Consider the following 11897-nt stretch of genomic DNA (forward strand, 5'->3'; position numbering starts at 1 on the left):
AATTGGGCAAATCTTTCAAGATGTTCTGTCCAAGTGCAAAACTTTCAAGATATTCTGTCCAAGTGCAAAACTTTCAAGAGGTTCTGTCCAAGTGCAAAACTTTCAAGATGTTCTGTCCAAGTGCAAAACTTTCAAGATGTTCTGTCCAAGTGCAAAACTTTCACAAAATAAATGGGCCATGAAATTTTTTGGAAAAATTCTTCCAAAGGACTCGACATTTTGTATTGACTGATCCAACCCAGACTATCATATAATACATTGTGCATCATTTAGGTATCTTGAAAGTGATTAACTCCTACTGTAGCACACATAAAACAAGGGCATGTATGTTCATTTCTATCCATTCAGACTCGTGCTCCAATACCACACCTAACCTAAAATCCATATCACCAGCACTACATGGAAGTCTAGTGACAACATGGAAGTCTGGTGACTACATGAAAGTCTAGTGACAACATGGAAGTCTGGTGACTACATGAAAGTCTAGTGACAACATGGAAGTCTGGTGACTACATGGAAGTTTAGTGACTACGCTTCTACGATGTACGTTTGTACAGCACTATACTATATGGCTACAAGGTTAGGTATAGCACTATTTCAACCAGAACAAGCTTAGTGCTATGTGTCTGGCAGGAAACGACTCTCCCAGACCATAAAATGTAGAGAACTACTATTTACAGTTTTCTAGCATGACAAATTCACACAACTGTAAGCTTTATAATGTGCTTCTATACAGCAATGCTTTATTTTTGTTCACACAGTTGTTTTGGGCATAAAATGAAGGCAATATACAAGTTTGTCAGATCAACATTTGAGTCTTAAATACAGGAATTTTGTCAGCTACAGATATGATAAGAATCTAGCTCTGCGTCAGGTAGTGGCCATTTCCCTGAACTTTTAAGGGGAAATAGTAGTTGTCCAGTGGTACAGAGTTCTGTTCACTTTCTCAAAATGGCTGCTATTTACATCATAGGCACTATCTTTACCACACATACCTATGTAACATGGGAGAACTCTATGCAGCCTGATATTTGGATCACCTCCCTAGATATAATGGTCTGTCTACTGCTGAGTTTTCTTGAAGAATTTGATCTGAGTACATTTAAATTCTTATCACAGGGAAGGGAATGAGGGAGGCTGTCAGAGAAAAATGACACAACTCTGAAAAGATCTTCATGCACATGAAAACTGGAAAGTTCACATATAGTTCAACTCTGACCTCTTAACAAAAAGTTCCTAGGTCAACACAACTTGACCTTTGAAAAAAACAATTAACTTAAACATACAAAAACAGTAACTGGCAAGTATGCATGCTTCAAACCAAGAGAAGTAAATGATGGATACAAATAATGCCAAAGAAAAACTTCATTTTTGAAGTCAGAAACAATTGTTTTTTTAAAAATCTGTTTTCATATATAAGTTATCATAAGTTTGAATTCCTTCAGTGTAAAACCACACCGTACTAATGAAACAATCTGCTGACACACACTTATCTTTGCAGTCTTCGGATATTACATGTAGGTTTCCACAAACAAATCAGTGGATTTTAATGATATGCACCATTCTTTATTTTTAAAGCACAATAACAACCATGCTAATAAACATGTAGCATTTAAAACAGGTGTGAAAAAAATTTATAAATTAAGAAAAATGAAAACAAAAAGAAAGACAGAACACAGAAAAACTGGGAAAAAAATGCTTAAACTTGATACACAAATGCCAGTTACACTTAGCCTTTAACAACAACAGAACTTCTCTAGAACCTAACAAGCAGAAACCAATCATACTGTAGCTGTCCATACATGTACACTCGTAAATTTGGTAATAATTACAAGAAAACACATATGGTACATGTATATAATAATAATAATTATAATAATAATAATAATAAACACTCTTAGCAAGCTACTTCACTATCTAGGACCATTTCTTTCACGCGTGACGGGTCTTTTGACTGCAACTGTCCGTTTGACTGATCACTTTTTGCTGTATCACTGTCCGAACGCGTGTTCTCTGTGTCCATAGGTGAGTCTCTGTTGCCATGGCTAACATTAGAGTCGGTGGGCGCATCGGCAGGTGCCTCGCCAGACTCCGCAGCGAAGGCTTTCAGTTCTAACTCGTCGAGCATGCTTTGGATTTTGCGCACAGTTTGTTTGCGAGCCGTCCTAACTTCTTCCACACCACCTGTGTCAACTGTGTCCAGCTTCAACAGGGTCCGCATCAGCATTTCTTCCAAGAAACGATACTCTTTGTCTGTTTTCAACCCTTTGAACTGGCTGACAGCGTCACGGTACTGGTTTGCCTCCAATTCGACAGCTGCGATCACCTCCAGAGGCGTCAGTTTCCTGGGCGGTGGGGGTTTCTGCTCCGCTGGTTCAGCGGGCTGTGGTTGGCTGCTTTGCTCCCCCGAGTGATCCATAGCGGATGGGGCGTTTTGAGCTTTCTGTGCGCTCTCTGAGTAAACAGCCGGGGAGCTGTAGTGTGGCTGGTGTGACTGGGTAGCCATGTTGTCAGGGGTTGGGTGCGTGGTTGATGCCGTGACCACTGTGCTGTGGGGGTACTGTGCGGGATAAGCCTGGTGGGGGTGGTTTTGTGGGTGAGGCTGGCTGTAAGTTGTCGGCTGTGTGGCGTCCACACGCATCACTGGTATGATACGTTCACCCTTCTCATTAGTTTGATAGTGAGGCTGCTGTGTCGGATAGGACTCCGGCATTCTCTGCGGTGGGGCTCCTTGATGGAACTGTGCCGAGGGCCCATGCCCAGGGTGGTGCGACTGGTGGTGTGTCGTTTGAGGGAGGCCCTGGTGAGTGCTGGGGCTTGACGAAAGCGGGACACCTTGTCGTCCACCCACGACATTTATGGGTATTTGCCTGAGGGGTGGGGTGCTATTCCTCACGGGTTCCTCCATGTGATGATGTTGGCGGGGACTACCTGTTCGCGGAGGTCTGTTGTCCATGTGTGACCCATAATGCTGAGCGCGTGGGCTGCCCGAGCGTGGGGATTGATCTCCCATGTGTGACTTGAACTGCTGAGCTCGCGAGCTACCAGACCTCGGAGGCTGTTCATCCATATGTGACCTGAACTGTTGACTCCTGGGACTTCCTGTTTGCCTCTCGTAGTTTGTGTCCGCCTGTGATCGACGAGGAACTGTCTCATGGTGTATGGGAATTTCCTTGGCACCAAGCTGAGGAGGAACACTGGGGAATCCCATCATGCCCGGCTGTAACAAAAACACAGAGCTTTTGAGCACAAATTGACAAGAGGGTTTATATGTGTAATCCCAAACATGGAAAATAAGATTACTATCAATACAAGACCTCCTCTTATTTTGTTCAACCAGGTCTTTCCAGTACCTATCAATATTTTGTCTGACAGCAACCAGTCTGATGAACAGTTAAACATGTCCTTTCACCAGTGTTTTTAGTACAGAACTACTACAGAAACCCCACATGTGCCTTTTCAGTACCAGGCCCCACAAACAATGTGCCTTGTCAGTACCAGGCCCCACAAACAATGTGCCTTGTCAGTACCAGGCTCCACAAACAATGTGCCTTGTCAGTACCAGGCCCCACAAACAATGTGCCTTGTCAGTACCAGGCCCCACAAACAATGTGCCTTGTCAGTACCAGACACCACAAACAACGTGCCTTGTCAGTACCAGATCCCACAAACAATGTGCCTTGTCAGTACCAGACCCCACAAACAATGTGCCTTTTCAGTACCAGGCCCCACAAACAATGTGCCTTTTCAGTACCAGGCCCCACAAACAATGTGCCTTGTCAGTACCAAAAACCACAAACAACGTGCCTTGTCAGCACCAGACCCCACAAACAATGTGCCTTGTCAGTACCAGGCCCCACAAACAATGTGCCTTGTCAGTACCAGGCCCCACAAACAACGTGCCTTGTCAGTACCAGGCCCCACAAACAACGTGCCTTGTCAGTACCAGACACCACAAACAACATGCCTTGTCAGTACCAGACACCACAAACAACATGCCTTGTCAGTACCAGGCCCCACAAACAACGTGCCTTGTCAGTACCAGGCCCCACAAACAATGTGCCTTGTCAGAAACAGATCCCACAAACAATGTGCCTTGTCAGTACCAGGCCCCACAAAAATGAGCCTAGTCAGTACTATACCCAATAATGTGCCTTCTCAGTACCAGACCCCACAAACAATATGCCTTGTCAGTACTAAACCCCACAAACAATGTGCCTTGTCAGTACCAGATCCCGCAAACAATGTGCCTTGTCAGTACCAGACCCAACAAACAATGTGCCTTGTCAGTACCAGACCCAAAAAACAATGTGCCTTGTCAGTACTAGACCCCAAAAGTGATGTACATGTGTACTTTGTCAGTAATATACCTCACCAACATGTACTTTGTCAGTAATACACCTCACCAACATGTACTTTGTCAGTAATACACCTCACCAACATGTACTTTGTCAGTTATACACCTCACCAACATGTACCTTGTCAGTAACATACCTCATCAACATGTACCTTGTCAGTAACACACCTCACCAACATGTACCTTGTCAGTAACACACCTCACCAACATGTACCTTGTCAGTAATACACCTCACCAACATGTACCTTGTCAGTAATATACCTCACCAACATGTACCTTGTCAGTAATATACCTCACCAACATGTACCTTGTCAGTAATATACCTCACCAACATGTACTCTGTCACTAACATACCTCACCAACATGTACCTTGTCAGTAATATACCTCACCAACATGTACCTTGTCAGTAATATACCTCACCAACATGTACTCTGTCACTAACATACCTCACCAACATGTACCTTGTCAGTAATATACCTCACCAACATGTACTCTGTCACTAACATACCTCACCAACATGTACCTTGTCAGTAATATACCTCACCAACATGTACCTTCTCAATACTACATACTACCATAGTTAAACCCAGAGTTCAGACCCTACTTGGCAACATTTTGTCTTACAAGCAGCAACCAGTTAGAACAAAACACCTACTTTTCGTACAAAGCTATATAAGTCAAACCACAAACATGCACCTTGTCAGTACTACTGTGGTTAAACCCTCAGACATCTTACCCTATTTAGCAACATTTTGTCTCTCGGACAGCAACCAGTTTGAACACCAGCTACACATGTACACATACGCACAAAAATAAGGCTGGGAACTCTGATGGGTTCTCCAAAAACAACATAAAATATCACTGATGACCATATTTAGAAATGCATTAACTTATAAAACCTGTTTATTCTCATCAATGGCTGCAGGCTATTTCCATAGTAACGCGTCACCTAGGTGACAATTCCAGGTGAACTGAGGCCACATATTTGACATACTGCACAGTAGTGTGACCTGCGTGAGGGCGCTGGGGGTCATTCAGACATAACCAGGTCACACGAGCTTACAACAGCCATTCATCAATGACAATCATTTGTATGTTGGGTGGGTGAATAAAATATATTAATACATAGATAGAGTGTGACTCAGAGGTAAAACAGCTGTAACTAGAACAACGGTGAACTGCAGGCGAGAAAAGGATGTTTGGATGTGAACATGAATGACATGGGCAAATCTTACACAAATTTGAACTCTTTTGGCAGCCAATTTAGAAATCTATGTTCTGGTTCACAAACACATATATGATGTGTGACAAACTTATGTATTAAAAATATTAACACTATCTTTATCTTAATACCTTTATTGAACAGAAGAGCTACATGTAATTCTCAATGTTTCCTGCCTACACATCACAGGACTAACTACAAGCAGAGCTTGGAATTTTGTTCCAAACACTATCCAAATGCTCACACTCTCAACCTTTAGCAAAACTATACAGTACATACCCTGTACACACAGGCACATGCATACAGCTACACCGTTGTGTAAGTCCTAGTGACACAAACAGTATACATAGTAAGAGATGTTTACACTGAGCAGTACCCCAGTCATAACTCACTTTTGTTATGTAAACAGGCTCAACCACTTCAAGGTTAGTACATGAAATATACAACAAGACCTAGTCAAAATGGTTCAGAGACCAGATCAATTTGTCAACACAGCCTGATTGCAAAGTATCTATTTATTTATTTCTTTTGACTGACTGATTGACTCCAGGATTTGTCCATTATCAAACAGCAGTCAGCTTTATGGCTGGAGTAAACCACCAGATTGCCAAATGCGATCGATCTATATATACATGTTATATCCATTTGATTGTCCTGGTAAATGCTGTACTCAAGGCTTTTGTCACCTATATATATATATATAATAGCAGTTTATAGGTTTATGGAAAAATCAAAGAACCACCAATACTGTCTGGTACTGAATAATTATCATATAATCAGAGAGGCCAAACAAGAGTATATCTATGTACAAAATCCAAGTGAACATGACATCCAAGTGACCATGACATCCAAGTGACCATGACATCCAAGTGACCATGAAAACATACTGCACATTTTTATGCCCCAAGTTAAGTGGTCAAGGTGAGTGTAGAGTGAATTAGACTGAGTATACAAGTAGGATATAACCGTGCCAGTAGTGAAAGCTACACTGTCAGAAGCAAGATGAATGGGACGACCTTCTAAAGGTGCTAGGGTGTTAATAAAGCAGAGAATCCTGATTACAGGCAAACACCCCTGATTAACATGTATGACTCATCAGAGACTGCCTTACAGGTATGTAGGACAAGAGTACAACTCCTCACATGCTTGGCCCATGTGACTGTACAGGTCTTTGACTTTGTAACAACTTCTGTTGATGTCATCCTTTAGACTTCGTTCTTACTGCAGACAAAAGTCGTATGTCTGGGCACAGTTCCCGTGCCACGTTACTCATGCAGTTTGTCAGACGTGAACATAAATACCACTGTAATTTAATCGATGGCCACATGCAACACTATCAACTATCTTGGCTATGGCATGCATCTACATTGTAGATATACTGTATTCATTCTAAATGAATACATTCTACAAGAATTAATTTTCCTTTTACAAAAAATTTTAACATTTTCAGTTTTGATAGTCACTGAAGTCGGCATACTCAAGAATTTGCCTCTTTGTGTCATAGTCCTGGACCTACGAGGTCACAAGTTTACATCCAGCTACATGTCTCGTTCGTTTGGCTGCAGTTTTCTATTAGAAATCTAATATGTGGACGAAAATAATGGTTTCCCCTTCCCTGCAGCCTCAGACCTAAGTACTGTCATCTTATCAGAATGAGTATAACCACAATTTACAGTGTACATCCCTCTGTGGGTCTGCTAATTCTATGTCCAGCATTCTCCATATGACGCATGCGGGCTGCGTTGCAGGTCGTGCATGTATGTATCATAAACTATTGTGTAATACGTATGTCCAGTGATTGTGTGCTGGCAGCAGCAGGCCTGCTGGCACATAACACACCCAAGACAAAGCAGATGATATACACATCATGTCTATCTGGTCACGTTACATAACACAGCAATAGTGGATGGACAGAAATGAAACATGTCTGTAAGCACACATGGGTTTGTTAACATACTGTAATTCTTCATCCTTTTCACAAGGTGTTAATTCAAGCATACTGTGAAGGTATTATTCTGTTTTGATTGATTAAATTATACTTTTTGTGAAGCCCTGAAACCGACCAGTCCAATCAGGCCAAAATATGCAGTTTCCAAAATCAAATTAAAAATGTGCATAAATTGCACTGAAAATTGTTCTTTCCTTTGCAATAAGGTTGAGGAATTAGAGTAAATACTGCAGATATTCCTCCATCAAGTTTGAAAGTTTGAGAATGTGTTAATGTGAGCCATGATGTGAGTATTTCATATAATCTGATGTTGGAGGGAAAAGATAAAAGCCTCATTCCACTGACTTACCCTATTTCACCTGAAGTTTAGTACTTTGCACATTTTACTTGAATTTGACTGATTCCTTTACCTATTAATGCCATATAAAACTTAACTGTGAAGTGTGATTCACGTTTTGTAACAAAATATGAAGTATTGTCATTTACAGGCCTTTATGGGCGTCAGAATGTGCCTTGTTAGATATCAGACAATGGAGGGAAATACAGTACTTCTGGTCTGTAGAACAAATCAAACTACACAATTTGTAACACTGTCAGTGTCAACATACAGTATAGGATCTCAAAAAAGTTGACAGACTACAGTGTTTGCTTTAACAGCGTACTATATCCATTCCTCTTCTAAAAATGGAGGTAAAAATCTTTTGTTGTCTGTCCAAGCAAAATTATTATTTATCATTTTTGGGAATTTAACTTTTTGGGTATGGCACACATACATGTATATGCGAATGTATAAATTCTCACACTGAAAACTGTCAGCGTTTCAAAAGGCAGTATCAAACCAGAAACCTACAAACCACTGGCAATGAACTCTAATTCTTCTCAAATTTGAGACAGATACATGTATTAGTAGTGGTGTAAGTAGAATATTACACTTCTTTGTCAGCCTTTTGGAAAAGTAAAGATACGAGTATTTTGTTCACTAGATGGTCTAACCATGTGAGAAAAAAGAAACTCAATATTCCTGCTACAATTACATATATATTGGCTAAAATGAGCAGACCAGGTGTCCCAAATTTTAGGAGAAATACGGTATGTCCACTGTCTGGGCAATTTTGCCAACACATCTACGACAAAATTCATCGGTACAGTTAGTGTCCATGTTGCCGATCAATAAAACTAAAACAAACATGCATTACCCTTCTGATGACTACAAAGGACAACTCCCACAGCTACTGGTATTCTATCCTTCGGATACTGATGTACCCATATGTATGTGTGTATGTGTGTGTGTGTGTGTGTGTATATATATATATATATATATATATATATATATATATATATATTACATACATGCATGTATATAGAATCACAAAACTGTCTCATACAAGTGAACGTAAGTCAGACTTAGTTTTTACCTAGTGATGTTAATCCTTAAGTTTAAGTTACATTTGAACTTAAAATCCTAATTTCCATTTTTAGCACAAAGGTCTAAGACAACTCTCCGTAATAAAATAAAATGCAAATCATAAAGGCTAAGCCTGGCTTAAGACAGCTTCATGAACCTAACACATGTACATGGGGATCAGTTTCTGGACTACACTCAATACTTACGGAATGTTATTCATCCCCTATCAATAAGGAAACAGAGCTAACCTACAACCACAGCAAAGGTTTTACCACTTTACATCCCATAATTAATCTCAGACCCATTCAGCATAACACACCGCACAATAATTTTGATCAACATTTAATATGCCAAAATATGAGGGAATTACACGAGGTACACAGAGAGAGATTAATCAACATTGCTCCACTCCTTGAACATCCGTACATTTCACACACACTCCCTATAAGAGTTGTTCTTAATGAAGAATTGACATTTTGATCTTTCTCAACATCAAGTTTACTATTACTCAGAATGTTCTTATTAACCTGACAACATATTTATGTGCAAGAAACAAAGAATTTCACCCAATGACTATCCCTTGGGCTTTGAAATTCAACTTGATCTTCTAGAAAATATGATCTTAAGCTTTGTAATAAACTGCACCAAGAAATCCTGCATGACCTTATTCCTAACGTCCCTCTCTAAAGGCAAGTCTCTCACCTGACCTCTATTACTCATACAGAACAAAGTAAGCAATTCCAAGAACAGCAACAAAACATCAAACAGAAAAATGAAGAATATTGGAAGTTGACAAGGCAAAGTGCTGATTACGTCATGAGATATCTGGTGTTTTCAGTGTTTCAGGTATGCTTATAAACATTACCAATGTGCATGTGGTATGTGCTTTGTGCTAGCCATGCCTATGAGGCACAAACTGCACTCTGGCCAAACTGAAATCTTTTTTTTTTTTTTGTGTACAATGTTTTTTAACTGACTTTTGCTCCAGCTAAAGTAAGTGTTTAGTTATTTGACTGATGTTTTGTGACACATTTTTATTACTGAAGTATGCATCCTCGCACAATTAAATGATCTAGGCTGTGGATGTCAGGTTTATGGATATGTGTGTACACATATCACACACTTACAGCATTTAGGTAAAACACACTGTGAAGTACATGTGTACTGTGAAAAGTCTGAATATATAGATGCGCATCTAAACACATCCAGATGATCAAAGTGCTTTCATATCACTGATCCCTATGTACTCGCAGACATGTACAAATTAGTGAACATAATTAATTATACCGTGAAATACATGTATATTATACTAAATGACAGTGGCATCTAATAGGCCTGTATTAAAGGCATACATACATGTACACAGATACATTCAATTAGAACCATAAGTGAATGTATTTCGTCTCATAAATTTTACTGCCACAATGCAAGTACATGTAAAAGCTTCCGGAGAATAACAACTCATAATAAATCAATACAAGTATTATGAAGCAGTGTTTTAGTAAAATGTGTGCTTAAGATGAGAACAATTACAGTACATCTGTACTACATAGGCATCAAATGTGTAAAACTCAATACCATAATACCAGTACTGGAGATAAGGTACATGTGCACAATGCCTGGAAATATATGCTAAACAGGATTCTCTGGAAAGAACACTAATCCCTGGGAGATATACAATATTCTACCATGTCAACAGAAAAAATGCCTTTAGCAGACACCACTTATGTTCTAAGGAACCTTTTTCATGATTGTATTAACACTCTTATGGCAAAACACTTAATTCTAGATACACATATAAATAACAAAACAAGAGGAACTTACATGAAAAATCAATCACGAGATAATCTTACATGTAGCTTGTTGTTTAGCTTCCCAGTTTATCTCCTGTCTCATCCCCTCCCTCCCCCAGTCCCCTATTACTGAGATACCCCATGGATTAGTGCTATCTCCTGAGAATCCAATTTAGTTGATAATAAAACCTATACACTGGTTGCTGTCATTTCTAAAGAAACAGTGATACATATCCTGTCCCTGTGAAGCCCAGAACAGAATGAAAACAATATACAGCTGGCTAAACAGATATTTATGAACATCTGTGATCTTTTTGAAAAGGGTAATGTTGTCATAAGCTAGGAGGCCTCTGTGAAATATCATCCATGGTGATAGGAATAAATGAAAAGTGATCGTGACCTAGACAGACAAATATTGACCAGGATCAACAAGCCTCTATTAAATCCAACAAACACGAAGTGAAATGGGCAATCGGATAATATCACATGATCAGTGGGCCTATACAACCCATACCAACAATCTCCATATTTGTACATGCACATTATTCATGACAACAACCTAAACAAAAGCAGTAAAATTATCAAACAAATTTGTGCTGTCTCCGTCTGTGTCGTCGTTTAATTACAGGTATATCTAAGGAGATCAAGGGTGTCACTTTTTACTTACACTATCTTTAGACGATCTGTAGCTGGTAAAATATTTTGACGTATGTCACCCTGATCACAAATTATCTTCCTACCTTAGGATGCGTTCGTCGAGGGTCGTTCCACGTTGTTGATTTCGTCGCGTGATCCACGAAAAATGGCCAACCTGTTATCGGATCGTATAAAATCTCCCAACCGGGAGGTAGAGGTTCATTCGTAGCGTAATGCATGGCGTTACTTCCAAAATGATTAGGGTACGAATGAAAGCCTGCCATCTTATAACCCTACAGGCAACAAGATTCTTACGAGAACTTTCTGCTTCGATCGAAGCGCCCCCTATCTTCCGCCATAAAGACATCTTACACGTTTTTTGATTGGTCTCAGGACTGATTCGACTAATGGACGAAGTTGTTACATTTATCGAAGGGAAGTAACTGTGCTTGTACCCGAACATGCTCGAAGTTTCCGAATATTTCCAGTCTGTACATTTGTAAACTTGTGCACTGACTGTGTCATTCATATTTGA

At 39.9% G+C, this 11897-nt stretch overlaps 1 protein-coding gene across 1 annotated transcript; it reads right to left on the bottom strand.

The window, feature by feature from the left end:
- Nucleotides 1-714: 714 nt before the first annotated feature.
- Nucleotides 715-11681, bottom strand: LOC135464161 (BAG family molecular chaperone regulator 3-like). The gene is made up of 2 exons (XM_064741661.1): nucleotides 11467-11681; nucleotides 715-3220 (listed from the first exon to the last, which is right to left on the bottom strand). Exons 1-2 carry the CDS (start codon nucleotides 11644-11646, stop codon nucleotides 1898-1900), a joined length of 1503 nt encoding a protein of 500 aa, XP_064597731.1. The 5' UTR covers nucleotides 11647-11681; the 3' UTR covers nucleotides 715-1897.
- Between the last annotated feature and the right edge of the window lie 216 nt (nucleotides 11682-11897).

The sequence above is a fragment of the Liolophura sinensis genome, chromosome 3 (assembly GCF_032854445.1).
Source record: "Liolophura sinensis isolate JHLJ2023 chromosome 3, CUHK_Ljap_v2, whole genome shotgun sequence".
Lineage (NCBI taxonomy): Eukaryota > Metazoa > Mollusca > Polyplacophora > Chitonida > Chitonidae > Liolophura > Liolophura sinensis.

What these genes read in the sequence shown, in the direction of transcription:
- LOC135464161 (XM_064741661.1), bottom strand. Translation starts at nt 11,646, where the DNA reads ATGGCAGGCTTTCATTCGTACCCTAATCATTTTGGAAGTAACGCCATG. An exon ending in CTCGACGAACGCATCCTAAG is followed by an intron (nt 3,221 to 11,466) that starts GTAGGAAGATAA and finishes TTTTTGTTACAG; the next exon opens with CCGGGCATGATGGGATTCCC.